At 44.5% G+C, this 15640-nt stretch overlaps 1 protein-coding gene across 6 annotated transcripts; it reads right to left on the minus strand.

Moving 5' to 3' along the window:
- Positions 1 to 2324: 2324 nt before the first annotated feature.
- Positions 2325 to 14859, minus strand: LOC124670261 (40S ribosomal protein S3-3-like). 6 transcript variants are annotated; one of them, XM_047206760.1, is made up of 10 exons: positions 14752 to 14769; positions 14519 to 14666; positions 14224 to 14395; positions 13635 to 13689; positions 13419 to 13550; positions 12807 to 12905; positions 9520 to 10065; positions 9051 to 9226; positions 8253 to 8440; positions 8139 to 8170 (listed from the first exon to the last, which is right to left on the minus strand). In XM_047206760.1, exons 2-7 carry the CDS (start codon positions 14625 to 14627, stop codon positions 9934 to 9936), a joined length of 699 nt encoding a protein of 232 aa, XP_047062716.1. In that variant the 5' UTR covers positions 14628 to 14666; positions 14752 to 14769; the 3' UTR covers positions 8139 to 8170; positions 8253 to 8440; positions 9051 to 9226; positions 9520 to 9933. The 6 variants fall into 6 exon arrangements, with proteins under 6 accessions (XP_047062718.1, XP_047062715.1, XP_047062716.1 ...); XM_047206762.1 differs by lacking the exons at positions 8139 to 8170; positions 8253 to 8440; positions 9051 to 9226; positions 9520 to 10065 and adding exons at positions 2325 to 2566; positions 2747 to 2868; positions 7486 to 7560; positions 7635 to 7985 and having other exon boundaries at positions 14519 to 14857; XM_047206759.1 differs by lacking the exon at positions 8139 to 8170 and adding an exon at positions 7951 to 7985 and having other exon boundaries at positions 14519 to 14859.
- Between the last annotated feature and the right edge of the window lie 781 nt (positions 14860 to 15640).

The following is a 15640-nucleotide window of genomic DNA, read 5'->3' on the forward strand; positions in this document are numbered from 1 at the left end:
CGGAGTCCGGATGCAAAAGTTATGCCCGTTTTAGTTTTGGTGTTTCTGCAGTTTTCTTAGGCCGGATATTTTGGAAATATCCGGGCCGGATTATCCGGGCCGGATATTTCGGAAATATCCGGCCCCCCCGAAATCGTCTAAGGACCGGAAGAAAAGCAGCTCTGGATAGGGGCCGGATTTTTGGCCGGATTTTGTCCAGGTTTTGTCCCTGAGGCCGGATTATCCGGCCCCCGGATAATCCGGCCCCAACTTGGGCCGGAATATCCGGCCCTGTTTTTGCCCAAACGGCTCGATTTTCTTGGGGGGTATAAATACCCCCCTTCTTCCTCCTTGGGCTGTGCTTCTCTCACTCTCTCTCCCCTCCATTGTTGAACTAGAGAAGCTTGCTCCATCTCTCAATCCCTCCATGATTCTTGCCCCCATTTGAGGGAAAAGAGAGAGGAGATCTAGATCTACATTTCTACCAATCAAATCCATCTCTTTGTGAGTGGAACTCTCTAGATCTTGATCTTGGTGTTCTTTGTGAATTCCTTTGTTCTTCCTCTCTTATTCCCCCAATAGCTTTTGTAGCTTTGTTGGAATTTGAGAGAGAAGGACTTGAGCATCTTTGTGGTGTTCTTGCCATTGCATTTGGTGCATCGGTTTGAGTTCTCCACGGTGATTCGTGGTGGTGAAAGCAAGAAGGTTGTTACTCTTGGGTTCTTGGAACCCTAGACGGACTCTAGGCCTTTGTGGCGGTTTGTTGGGAGCCTCCAATTAAGTTGTGGATGTGTGCCCCAATCTTTGTGTAAGGCCCGGTTTCCGCCTCGAAGGAAATCCCTTAGTGGAACCGTGACCTAGGCCTTTGTGGCGAGGGTCACCGGAGATTTAGGTGAGGCGCCTTCGTGGCGTTCGGTGTGTGGTGTGAGTACCGCATCTTGGGGTGAGGCCTTTGTGGCGTTGGTGTGCATCGAGCAACCACACCTCAAGGTGAGCCTCTTGTGGCGTTCGGGAGCACTAAGCAACCGCACCTCTCCACCGGAGATTAGCACTCGCAAGAGTGTGAACTCCGGGATAAATCATCGTCTCCCGCGTGCCTCGGTTATCTCTATACCCGAGCTCTTTACTTATGCACTTTACCTTGTGATAGCCATCGTGCTTGAAGTTATATATATCTTGCTATCACATACTTGCTTGTATTGCTTAGCATAAGTTGTTGGTGCACATAGGTGAACTCTTGCTTAGAATAAGTTGTTGGTGCACATAGGTGAACCATAGTATATAGGCTTTGGGCTTGACAAAGTAAACGCTAGTTTTATTCCGCATTTGTTAAGCCCATCTCGTAAAAGTTTTAAATCGCCTATTCACCCCCCCCCCTCTAGGCGACATCCGTGTCCTTTCAACTATTACCAAAAAGTTGATGTGTTTGGATGGTTAACAATTTTTAGCATGAAAATGTCTCGCTACCTACTCTAGTTCACTTTTCTAGGCAGTGTTGGCCTCATCAGTCGGGAGCTCGGTGGAATGCCACACTGCTTTCCCGTTGAGATTGTGGATCGATAGCATCGAATGCAAGATCTTCATGTTGCAGCTGAGATAGGCCGGTACCTTGCTGGCTAAGTACCATCCTGCTGTCATCTTAATGTTTCTTCTTTCTGCTGCATACGGTCTGTATCCCTTGCCTTTCTCCTATGATGGCTTATGTCAGGAATCTCTTCCTTTCCTTGATAAACCCATACTTCCACTAAAGGGAGCCTGATGTGCCTCGTGTTTGTCCCGAGTGTTAGTCATCGTTCTCTCTTTCAAGATGTAACTTCCCCTAGTATACCTCTTGATGTGCACCTTTAAGGGTTTTATAAGGTTTTACGATATGTTCATTTGTATAAATACAGAGCCCTGTTTATGGGTTCAACTGTCCCCCAACCTCATAGAACGCCCGTCCGGTCCACCCCGATGTCTTTGGAATGATCCCTTTGTCGATGAGTTTCTTCTCAGCTTTCTCCCACTTAGACCTGCTAGTCATGTAGCCACTTGTCCCCACAATTCATGGGGCAAGGAGGACATCACCAAAAAAAAATTTGGCTAGGGCACCTCGGCATAAACCAAACATACCCTTAATGGAAATTTGGTGGCCAAGATCAGAACGCATTCAGAGGCGCTGATCCAGTTGAATATGCACATGAAGTAGATTGCGTGACAAGCTAAAAGTTGAAAAATCTAGACATCATTGTGAGCTCAGCCTACACGAATGTTACCCTTGTGATGCTAATAGAGTTTCAAAAAGAGTAGTCCGTGCAAATTCTTGCAATAAGACAGAGATCTGATCGCACAACTGCACACTGACGTTAAGCTTTAGTGACAGTTCATATATAGTACCAGAATAACATGGAGCCTCAGCGATATTAACTTTGATCAAGTATCAGAAGACGGTCCAAAACTATACAAATGTGCTAAATTTCACACATTAACATAGTAGGATACAATATGCCCGATTGCACACACATCAGTTTTGACTTAACACATAAGCTCAGATGCTAAACCAGAAGTAGGTATGCGGAAATATCACAACACTATTTCCTCTCAGAACCTGCAGAAGTTTTTACAGTATAAGATCAAGTCATATAATTGGAACAGATGAGAAGAAGTTGACAAAGTATTTTAGTTGCCAATAATTTAGCTGGGAACATTTGAATTGGGTATGGCCTGATTGACAGTAGGCACTATCGTCTGATCATATAAGAGAACAAGTACAAGAAGAATTACTCACCACCATCCATATGTCGTTCCTTTCATCTCCATTGACCTCCACAGTGTTATCCACGACCAAATTCATGAACTGATCAAATCCTCGAAGTGTGCCAATGACAACACGGTTTGCATTCAGCTTGACTGGCAACAATTGAAAAGAGAATCAGTTGAGTAAATAGCACATTAAAGCAGAAGATGCAAAAAAAAAATCCATACTTCAACATCACTTTACAGGACTACTATTATGGACAATTAGGAAACTTGACAAATTTGATACAAAGTACACAGTTCTTTTTTCCTTGAACATTTAGAACTTGAAACAAAAAAATGGGAAGAATGCAGGTCCTGGATTGACATGTACTCAACTTTACTAATTTATGAATGACAAGGTATTTAAGTAGATTAGTCTAAATTCTAATTATTTTTTTTCAAATGATTTATTACTTACTAACACCATTAATAGATTCATCTAAGCATCTGTCACATATAACACTTCCAAAGTCGATCTACACACAACCACCATTACAGGTTGTAGTACCAATAGCAACCATGTTCGGCTAAAGTGAACATTCAAATAAAAAGTTCAAAGTAGAGAGGGGCTCAATAACACAATTAAACGAGGAAATAAAGAATTGAGGGGACAATTTGGGAGGATAATTCCTAGAATTCGCAGGCACAATTTTGTTTAATGATTTTCTGCATGGACATAAGTTGACCAGGGAAGAGACGTCACCAAAAAGTAAACAAGATCCAAAACACCAAACACGGTCTGCTTTGGGATGACTAAATATATAAGTTAATTAAAAGGACGACATGTGACCCAGAAATGTGCTATCTATCATATATGTCAAGCTTTTCAAGAAATTCAGCAATTTATGTAAGGAACGAAACCAAGAAATAAATCGAAGAATTCGTAAAATAATTAGCAGAGAACCAAAATCATTAAGTCACAGAACAATGGAGAACATAAAAAAATAGAAGATACAGCAAGCTCCAAAGAATACGCAAATTGCAGCTGCCATGATGTGCACAAATATCTGATGTGTAGGTTGGTAATACCGTACAACTACACCTATGCAACAAAACAGAACCGTAAATGCCCTATCAGAGTAACTATGACAAAGAAGCTTCATTTGGAGATAAATCCATAGCTTTGCTAAGATATCATCATTAGGGCATTTACTTCACCAACATGGAAAACTGCAAAGATGGTCAGCAGAGCATATCCATTGCTAATTACTAGGATTCAAAGTCACATATATGCTTAGCAGAGAACCAAAATTATGAAGTCACAGAACAACGGAGAACATAAAAAAATAGAAGATGGCAGCAAGCTCCAAAGAATACGCAAATTGCAGCTGCCATGATGTGCACAAATATCTGAATGTGCAGGTTGGTAATACCGTATAACTACACCTATGCAACAAAACAGAACCGTAAATGCCGCCCTATCAGAGTAACTATGACAAAGAAGCTTCATTTGGAGATAAATCCATAGCTTTGCTAAGATATCATCATTAGGGCATTTACTTCACCAACATGGAAAACTGCAAAGATGGTCAGCAGAGCATATCCATTGCTAATTACTAGGAAATTCAAATTCACATATATACTTAGCAGAGAACCAAAATTATTAAGTCACAGATGATGAATAAGTCATTGTATTCTGGTCTTTATGGAGCTGCTGCAGCACACACATGGTCCTTTGTAAAGGACAGGTGGTTAGGATAGGATAGCATCCCTGATCTTTGACTGCTTTTTAGAGGCATCAAGGACTGGCAGTTAGCATCTTTAGACTAGCATAAGGACTGGCAGTTAGCATCTTTAGACTAGCATGTTCTGGCTGGCTAGCAGCTATAAATCTGTAGCCCCGTGCCCTCAGTTTGGCCTGGCATTGTGTGAGATGTGTGAGAAATAAACCAACGAAAATTGCCCCAACTCTTCTAGTGTCATCCTCTTCTTCATGAAAGTGAGGCTAGAGATACTAACAAGTGGTATGAGAGCCAGGTTGTCTTGCAGCCTGAACATCTCCTGCTCCTCCCCTTCACAGGGAAGGGAGCAGCCCCAACTAGTAGCAGCCTCAACTGCCCCTGGTTACTTCCCTCCGTCCGGGTTGTCGAGCAGCAGCTCGTTGGAAGCAGCGCTCAGCACCCCAGCAACAGCGAGGCATGTCCGACGGCCACTCTCAGCACACGGCTACCTCCAGCACGCGGCGTCGGCAGGAGGCCGACCGCGCCGCGGCAGAGGAGCGTGAACGAGTGGCCGCGGTAGCCGCGGCGGCCACAGCAAGGGCGTCGAGGCTGGCAGCAGCCAGAGCGGAGGTAGAAGCAGCAGAAGCAGCGGAGGCAGCACATGCGGCGGCGGCGGAGGTCGAGGTGCTGCGCGGCAGCGCCAACAGCTCTGTTTCTGCTGATGGCAGCGTCGATGCAGCGACGCCACAGGCAGCGCAGCGGGCAGCGCAGTGGGCAGCCGAGCATGCCCACGCACCTCGGGATGGCGCTCCCAGAGGAGGCGCGCACGGCGGTGGCGGCTGGGATGACCAAGACCACGGCCTCTACGGGGTCCGGACGGTGGTCAGGGATGTTGGTCCCGGTGTTGGGTGGCCTACCCTCACCAAAACCAACTACGTCGAGTGGGCCGCGATCATGAAGATCAGGCTCTAGGTGCCAGTCCACGACGGCGACGTCGACCATCATGAGGATCGACGGGCGGTAGACGCCCTCATCGCCGCAGTCCCGACCGAGATGCAGTTCTCGCTCTCCCACAAGCAGACTGCCAAGGAGGCTTGGGACGCCATCGCCGCGGCACGCATCGGCATCGACCGTGCTCGCAAGTCCACACTGCAGGCATTTCGCAAGGAGTGGGAGAACCTAGCCTTCAAGCCAGGTGAGGACGTTGATGATTTTGCTCTCCGTCTTAACACTCTGCTGCAGAAGATGGTGCAGTTGGGCGATGACACCTACGACGAGGAGAGAGCTGTCGAGAAGCTCTTTCGTTGCGTCCCCGAGAAGTACAAGCAGATGGCTCGCTCGAGTCCCTGCTGGACCTCTCCACCATAACGATCGAGGAGGCGATAGGTCACCTCAAGGTCGTCGACACCGACGAGCCACAGTCTTCGTTAGGGCCCATAACCACCGGCGGGAAGATGCTCCTCACTCGGGAGCAGTGGGACACTGGCCACGGTGACAGGAAGAAGGGGGAGCCTTCTTCCTCGACAGGCGGCCGCAAGAGCGGCAGGCCACGCAAAGCATGGAAGGATGGCCATGCCAAGGCGCAAGGTGATGCCGGCAGAGGCGCCGCCGGCAAAGGACGACGCCTGCCACAACTGCGGCAAGCTTGGTCACTGGGCCAACGAGTGCCAACAGCCAAGACGTGGCCAGGTCCACGTCGCACAGGCGGGGGAGGAGGAGCCAGCTTTGTTCATGGCGCATGCCAGCATCGAGCTATCTCCAGCGGCACCAACCGCATCGGCTCTCCACCGCACCACTCTCCTCCACCTTGACGAGCCGAAAGCACACGCCGTTCTCGGCGATTGCTCCGGCAACGACAAGACTAGCAGGTGGTGCCCTTTCTTATTGTCCTTTGGAAAGTACCAAATATAAAAAATGTGCATGTACAAACGAACTCTGAGCAAATAAATAAATCCATTTTTCATATGTAAGCGGGGCACTATCCACCCATCATAAATTCCTCATCAAGCAATCGTAGATAGCAGAGATGATGGATTTATCAGGCAGACTCTATTCCCTTGCCTAGCATATCCAGAAGCAATCTTGCTTGCATGTCCAATACAAGTGCTTTGACATCTTCAGCTTTCAGTTGCCAAAAAAAAGACTATTTTGAGCATTTGTTCCTTCAATAGCCTACACTTCATCCTAGCAAGTAAATCAATCACAAGTTTAGAAAGTTAAATGCCAAATCCATGTGCTAAGAAACCCATTTTTCTTGATGTAAGGTGCCAATCTTAACAACGCTGCTTGATAAGGCAGCAATGTTTATCAGGTGCTTATGCATATAAATAACTCTTAATTATTAAATAACATGTCTGGCTAAGCATATATGAAGTACATGTATTTGGTGAAGGGGTTAATGGCACTCTTCACTCCAAAGATGTGCAAGTAAATATGTAAATCACAAGGCTGCTACAAAAAGAAGTGAAAGGATGTTGTCCTAAATTAGGGGGGAGGGGATGCTGCTTGTGTGCATATGCATGTCCTTTGCGATTGCAGAGAGAAGAATGGTAGAAGAACCATGGTAACCGATAAATGTGGTACCTCAGTAGGTCAAGAATCATAAAAAGTGTTTCTGGCACCCCTTTTCATTTTTTCAATCAATGAATATGTGCCCGCTATTTCTCTACTGTTTAACGTAAGGTCAGTAGAATTGTCAATTTTTTCAGATCTTACATATAAAACTCTCACTCTAACATGTATTTGCTTCATTTCCATTTTTCTGGTTGTAGAGAAAAGAGCAATATAGAACTATGATGATTTTAACACGCATCTTGCTACTTTGGATGGAGCAGCGCACTTGGTCAAATATTGGTATGCCCCATTATATCTGTTGTTGCATAAACTCTTATCCATTTACAACACTATGGTCACCGTTGCATAAAAACCATATCCGCCTTATTTTGAATTAGCTTTTCTTGCAGATTTGGGAGAGAATACAAAATTAGCAACATAGATTTTTTTTTGATTTTTCAATGGACTCAAAAGGCAAGCAGATATGTACTTTGTCTAACATGTAGTTACTTACCTAATAGCTTATTTTTCGCAGAAAAGCAGTGTTTCACATAGTATACATAAATCTTCATCCCATTTCCGCAAGACCCTGCAAACAAATCATGTGAGTTTCCGCTTTCCACCATGGCTTTACCTGAAAGCTAATTAAAACTTTGCACTGACTTAGAAAATTCAAATAGGTGAATGGTAGGTGTACAAGTACTCAGCTGACCAGTTGTTCTATTTGTCTACATTATAGGGGTAGTGTGAAGAAGCATCAGTGGATTTCCTCTTCTCCTCTTGCCCCTGTCTCCTCTTTACTACTCCAGAAAGTCTCAAAGCATCCGTTTCCAAGCAGTAGGAGAGAGAGGCTGTTTTCAAGCAGTAGCAGAGAGAGAAACCTAGATGTGTGGCTGCTTTCGGATGACCAAAATGGCGCCGCCCACCGGGAAGTCAAACGGCAGAGGAGGGAAATCCTTCATGACAAACGGGGGCCAGCTTCATCTCTTTTTCCCCTTTAAAATACACCTGCACCTAACAAACAGAGAATAAAATCAAATAACAACCAAAAAGCAGAAACGCAAAATATAACTGGCGCTAGCCTAATTGGACTGAGGACATACATAATTTGTAGACATGTGGAGTTGACCCGATTAAGTTTGAATCATGCAAAAAAAAAAAAAAAAAAAAAAAAAAAAAAACTTTACATCTTCTGCACACTGCAAGAAAAGTTACGCAAGTTAAATTATGACTCCGGTAAAGCAAATTCTGCATAAGCCACATGGAAATATGTGTCAGTACCTCAACATCATTGGGGTAGAGAAACTTCAGTCCCTTGAGATGTGCTCAGACAACAATGTTCATGACCTCTACCGTTCTCCTCACCATCCACCCACCAGTCTGATAACCCAAAACAATGCTCATTCCTTGAGACATCATCTCCGGCAATTTAGGATCCCCATCTTCTTCAGTCACATCATGAGATCCTCCTAAAATGCACTCACATAAATCAGTTAACCCTGAGGGAGATATTTAGATCAAACAACCATGAATCCAATCCTATACAGGCTTAATAAATCACTCTGAGAAGCTAACATGTATACATTTTGTTCTTATCAGTAGCAAGTTAGGGGCATGCCTTGGGAACAACCGTGCGCTGGCATATAAACAAACTGAACTTCATATAACTAATCCTAGTTTTTGTAATCATAGAATCCTCTACTGGTTTCATTGATCATACAGTGCAGATATTATGTTCACATTTGAGAAGAAAATTAAATGCCGAAATCCCCATTTTGCAGGCCTGGCTCTGCATATATGCACCAACAACCACATGGCAATACTTGAGGACCTAGGCAATTCCAAACATATTCCACATAGCTATCAGAGATCCAAGCTAGATTACATATAAAAATCAAAGGTGATAAAAGAGAAATAGATTGCTGAACACTTCAAAATTATAAGAGGCAAATGGATTATGGTGGCAAAAGAGAAAATATCTACTGGAAATTGGAGAAGCAATTCAATATTCATAGAAGCAAATGAATTATGATGACAGAAAAGACTTAAAGGTGATAGTATGGGAAATATTGAATTTACCAGTGGTCATTTAACTTCCTCGGCAGAATTAGCAACTGCATCAAATCCAACATAGGCAAATAAGACTACTGTGGATCCGGTTACAACACCTTTGAAACCATTTGGCATAAATGGTGGCCAGTTTGATACATCCACCTCAAACACACCAACAAATACATTGGCTATGGGCTGAATATCTGCATCACGTAAGCAACTGCATCACTAAATCAAGTCAAACACAGCAAAAAGCAAAAAGAAGTAAATAGTCAATTGGGCAAAGACACTAAATGCATCATATAAGGTGTTGGGTCTGTTATGAAAAGACACTAAATGCATAGCTGAACCCCCATGAAGACATAAGTACTACTATAATTTTCAAGACTTAAACTGTGGGCTTATCATGCCATTTAGACAGTATGGAATTTTCTAAAGATTATTTAAAATGAAGTTGCAGGAAGAATTGAAATGCATGAGAAGGCAAAGGGTATACCATGCCAACTCAACAGCAACATTCTGATGTAAAAGCTCTTGGATTTTATGCTCCCTCAATTTCTAAATTTCTTCAAGCTTGGTACACAGGTTGCGATGTAGCATTTGCATCCTGGTTCTCATACCTTGCATGTAAACAAAGCAGCAAACAATAAATCTAAAATGTGTAGGTGCCCTATAAAATAAAGAGCTGGAATTTAGATCTACAAAAAGGAGCTACAATCTCCCTATTAGAACTTATTCACAAAAATGCTGGCCAAAATAAATAAAAACAATGACATACAAATAATCTCTTTGCCCATACCATCAAAAAAGACCAGCCTAATATAACCAAAATCTAAAGAATATTGTATACACCCTGCTCTGGAGTAATTCACGCCAAACAAATAATTATCAAAACTAACAAACGTTTAGGTCACACATCAAACATATAAGCCAAATGGAGCCAAATGGATTGGAGGCTCATTACAACCGCATTGAATCTTGAAGCATCCATCCCGTCTCCCTCTCGTCGTTGCCGAGGACCACCACCACGCGCTGCCACTTCCTGTCAATAATAATATAAGCTAGAGTTTTCATCAAGCACCTTGTGAGCATATTAAAACGGATCTGCACCAACTAATAAAGTTGAGATTTTCTCTGTTCCTTTGAGAGAGAGAGAGAGAGAGGAGAGAAAGAGAGGGAGAGGAGATAACCTACTGGTCTCCTTTGAAGAAGAGGCGGAAGAGGGCAGGTTCCTGGGCTGCTAGTCTGCATCCTCGGTGACGAAGTAGGCCAGGAGATCGTGTGCTCCTCCTCCCAGCAGTCCCCAGCGACTCCGTGGGGGTGCCGGCCCGCCCCTTGCTCTTCTTCGCCATCAGCGGGTCGGGCGACAGCCTCCACATATCGTTTGTCCCGCTCGCGCCCAAGGCCGGCGCCCAGCTCGTCCCGCACGCGGTGCTCGCGTCCAAGGCCGGCGCTGCTACCGCCCGACCATGGCGAAGACGGGAGATCGGCCAGGAGGGAGTGGTGGCTGCAGCCAAAGCAGGGGAAGAGGAGGGGGCACGGGAGAGGAGGGGCAGGAGAAAAATCGCCGTCTTTGGCTAGCCTCAGGCGGGGATTGGGAGAAAAGTGGCTAGGGTTGCTCCATAGGATCTTCTCCTTTTATACCGGCAAGGTAAAAAAAATGGACGGTTTAGATTTGTCGAGGTAAAATCTTATGGCCAGTCAATTCTGATTTACCTAGAAGCTTGATGAGGGTGCGCCTATTATACCTTTAGAATCCCTAACTCGGGAAGTAAAGGAAAGGCTAAAACAGAATTATAGCTAAAAGTCATACTTTCAATGACGCTTCCTCGGGTAAGCCCGACGTCGCTAGGTCTTACCACGATGGTGGAGACGGTGAATAATCAACGAACTGGTTTTGATATCGTCAGTACAACATCCGAAAAACTGCATCACGATCTTCATGTTTATATTGCAGCCCACCTTTTTAATGAATTCGTGTCAACAACTAATTTTCACATGTCCATCATTTCCTGTGAGCACCATGTATTTGTCTTCTACAATCACATCTGTATGATATTAAAGTACAGTTACAGATTCGTCTTGCGCAATGATTTTACGCAAAACGGACATGTAACTGTACTTCAATACCATCCACATTTGAGTGTAGAAGGAAAATACATTGTGCTCCGAGAAGATGATGGACGTGTGAAAATTAGTTGTTGGGACAAATTCATTGAAAAGATGGGCTGGAATATAAACACGAACATCCTGATGTTGTTCTTCGGATGTCGTAGTGAATAATCAACCAGCTGGTCTTGCTATCGTCAGTACGACATCCGAAAAACAGCATCACGATCTTCGTGTTTATATTGCAGCCCACCTTTTTAATGAATTCGTGTCAACAACTAATTTTCACATGTCCATCATTTCCTGGGAGCACCATGTATTTGTCTTCTACACTCACATCTGTATGATAATAAAGTACAGTTACAGATTCGTCTTGCGCAAAATGATTTTGCAATGATTTTACGCAATACGGACCTGTAACTGTACTTCAATACCATCCACATTTGAGTGTAGAAGGAAAATACATGGTGCTCTGAGAAGATGATGAACGTGTGAAAATTAGTTGTTGGGACAAATTCATTAAAAAGGTGGACTGGAATATAAACACGAACATCCTGATGTTACCATCTCCACCACCATGGTAAGACCTGGCGACGTCGGACTTACTCGAGAAAACGCCATTGAAACCATGACTTTTAGCTATAATTCTGTTTTAGTCTTCCCCTTTACTTCCCGAGTTAGGGAATAAATTTAGTCGTGTAACGTGTCTCAACATAGATTAGGTCATTGTTATGCTCATCGTGGGATGGCATGATATCAGAGCATGCAACGACATTTGTAGCGAGAACAGGTGGGCGCGTCCGCCAAGCTTGGTCTCAGCTGCTTTTATTAGTTGGCTTTCAGTTGTAAACAGTTTTGACCATATAAATCTACACTACTAATAAAACTGTGAAGTTTATCTTTTTTACGTCCACCAAAAATATCGTACACAGGACAATGGAGATCCTTGAATCATCCCCACTTAATCTCCACTACTACTCCACAAATCGTACATGAATTTACCTACAGCAACCCCACAAATAGTACACAGATCAGCTTTCACCTAACGATTAGACCAAGTAAAATACATCCAACCGTCCCACCCAAAAAAAAACCGACGGGAAAAAATATGGGCCTGCTCTTCATGTTACAATGTAAAAAAAAGAACTGGCATGCATTTCATATTATTACCTTATCCACAAAGTTAGTGGTAAGCCGCTCTAATTGCATTTTATAAGAAGCAGTAAACTGTATTTGGACAAATACAATAAGTGGTCATAAGACGCATTAAGCTGATTAGAAATCAGGTTAAGCATTCAAAATATATATGTAACGGAAAATACTAAGTAGACATGCTTAAACTCCCAATCTTACATAGCATTTCCGCATGTTGTACCACATACATCAAGATCTGCCCAGATTGCAATTAGGCCTAATGTTTTCTACAGATTGCAATCATGAACGAATTAGGGAGCCTAAGCAAGCAATTTCACATCTACAGCCTACCCAGCTCTGAACTTCCGTTGGAGCAGAACACCAATCTGTTTCATAGGCAGTAACCTATCTATCTGTGTTCATCCCTTACATAACAAAGAAAATCCTAACAGATGTAGCATCCAAGGGTAAGTACAGGCAAGATTCCCACATCCCTCTTGCACAGCAATTTCTCTCGAGGGTGAAGACAAGTTGACGTACCATCTTGTCTAGTGCAGCGGTGAAGCATGTGAACTCCAGCCAGGTTCTCCTCCTAGGACTTAGCTTCTTCATTACAGCATCCAGAGCACTATCATCCAACTGGAAGGAACAACAAAAAGAACAAGAATCCATCATCACATTACTTGTAGGCACATACAGAAAGACAAACAATGCCCAGTTTACATCAGGTCTGTACGCACATCAATGAAATAATCAGGTGTGTATGCATAGGTTTGATTTCGCGTCATCTACATTGATGATAATTTTATCAGATGATTGGCTGGACTTGGTCAACTCCAAGTCATGATGGACAAGTGAACTATAAACAAATATGACTGGTTTACTCTATTATATTGTGATGAACAAATAATATACTACCATGTACAACAGTGACTATTTAACCCACATCCAGCATGAGCAATAGACAACCAAATCGAAGGCTTAAGCTGGAAGGGTGAAAAGAAGCTAACACACTAACAATTTCAAGTGATTATTCCATCCAATATGAATACAGTAGTAAAAAATCCCACCATGCATAACTGCAATATTAACACTACAACAATACCAAACTTCTATATCAACTAACTTCATGTGAAGTAGCTAGCCCCAAACCTGTCTGAGAAGAACATGCCTCACAGCTCCATCGATATACTGGTTGACTGGATGGCCAGAAGAGATCATATACCCATCCTTGAACTTCATGGATTTAGCACGCTGTGCCCTAAGCTTCCCACTCACAATGACCTGGAAAAAACAAAATGGCCTATCAGCAGATGAGCTACATTGACCCAATCAAAACTAGACAAACTTAGTTAACAGGGCAGGTACCTCACAACCCTTCGCACCGCTTTCCATGACAAACCTGAGTACACCATAGCATGCCCTGAAAATACAATCACTTACTTAGCCAGAGAGCACCCAATTAACAATTGATATAAGATATGAACAGCAATAACAAAAACTAATTAGCAGCTTGATAAGCCCATCCTAACAAAAGAAAAAAAGACAGTGTGAAAGTAAATGCAGATAATGAGGCCAACCAGTTATGAACACATTAGAAGCCTATAGACAAAGCTTCCAACAAATGAAGTCTGGTTGGCACAGGTAATCTAGTCATCTTCCGACACAAAGTTGGCATAAGGTGAACCTATTTGCTTTATAGATGAAATAACAGTATAGCTAACAACAGCACAAGAACCGCATCCGAAGCAATATAGGGTCATATTCCCTCCAAAGCAGTAAGCAATGGAGCAATAGCAAATCCCACTGCTTACATGATGCAATAGAGGGTGGGGATTGATTTATGTCACCATCGAACACAGGCCTGGTGGGCAGTGTGCCAGGCCTGTTGTGAAGATGACATGGTACTATGCTACGCAATAACATTAGTTTCGGTGCCAGTGGGTTCGAGAACAACCTTCGAACAGCGAGGCCACCGAGGAGCTTGTAGCGGAGGGACTCGGCCTGCGCAACGGCGCAGAGGCCGCGGTTCATGACCTTCTCGGCGTAGAGCTCCACGCTTCCGTCGGGAAAGTTGAAGCGCTTCTGCACCACCGACGTCAGCTCCCTGATCCTCCGACCCTTCTCGCCTGAAGGCCACAAATCAGGGCAACAAAGGAATAAAATGTGAGATTCGGCATAATAGAAACTACAAAAGGATACATCGTATAATTGCTGATCTGATCAGAATGGGTGTCCAGAAATGCACGTACCGAGGACGTTCTGCGTGCGGGTGGCGCGGATGATGATCTCGGTGCGCATGGGGGTGACCCGGATCTCGACGCCGGCGAAGCCGTCCTCCCCGAGCTCGCGGGTCAGCATCTCGTTCAGCTCCGCCAGAAACACGCCATCGGCGACGAACTGCGAGCGAGCAACGGCGCGTCAGATCAACGTGCCATGCAAATCAAACTGGGGATCAGAACGGGAGAGGGCTCCGGCTCGTAACTGCGAGCCATGTCGGAGAACTGAGGGGTACGGCGGCGACGGAGGCGGCGGGAGTGGATAAACCCTAGATTCCGATGGGAATCGGATGGGAGCGAATGGGACTATATAGATTGGAGGATTTGGAGGTGGATCGGGTCATCGTGATTAAAAAAAAAAAGTGATTTAGCTCGAAATGTTTAGCCCGGCCCGGGCGCGCGGTGGTAGGGTTTAGCTCCAAATTTTTAGGCCGGCCCGGGCGATTTGTTAGGATTTAATTAAGTAGGTTTAATTAAAGAGATAATCCTTCCTCATGTAATTCTCTGTGTTGGTTGGTTTGTAATACAATCCTTTCTCACACCTTTTCCAACGGACGTGACCTATATTCGCGTCTCTTCCCCTTGTATATAAGTTGTGAATCATCAATGGAACAGAACAATTGAATCATTTGTTGTCTCTCTCCTATATTTATCAGCACGCTCTCCATCTGAGCGATTTCGAGAAGAACAAGAAGGGAAGATCAACGAGAAGGAATTCTACAGGCAGTAAGGTGAGAAGAATCCATGCCTGGACGGTTTCTTTCCCTAATTCTTCATCTCCTTCAAGATGACGGCGCTAGCGGCTTCGACCGCCGGAGTAGTGTCGCCCCTGTCGAGGCAACCCTGCCTCCGGAGGAGGACACTATTGTCGACGATGATGAAGAGCAGGAGGTCGCACCGCATTGCTGTCTCCGATCCCCACGGTTGTTGAAATTGGAGCGGGCGCGCTCCTCCTGATGTTGTCGTCGGTGGTTCGCTTCCCGGACGCGCCTCGCGCGCAGGTTCGCGAGGGCCACGAGCCCGACTTCGTCTCGGCGCTGACTGGTCGCTTTCGTCTTCGGCTCAGGTGTCGCGCCCGTCGTCGCGCCATCGCTC

The sequence above is a fragment of the Lolium rigidum genome, chromosome 7 (genome assembly GCF_022539505.1).
Source record: "Lolium rigidum isolate FL_2022 chromosome 7, APGP_CSIRO_Lrig_0.1, whole genome shotgun sequence".
Classification (NCBI taxonomy): domain Eukaryota; kingdom Viridiplantae; phylum Streptophyta; class Magnoliopsida; order Poales; family Poaceae; genus Lolium; species Lolium rigidum.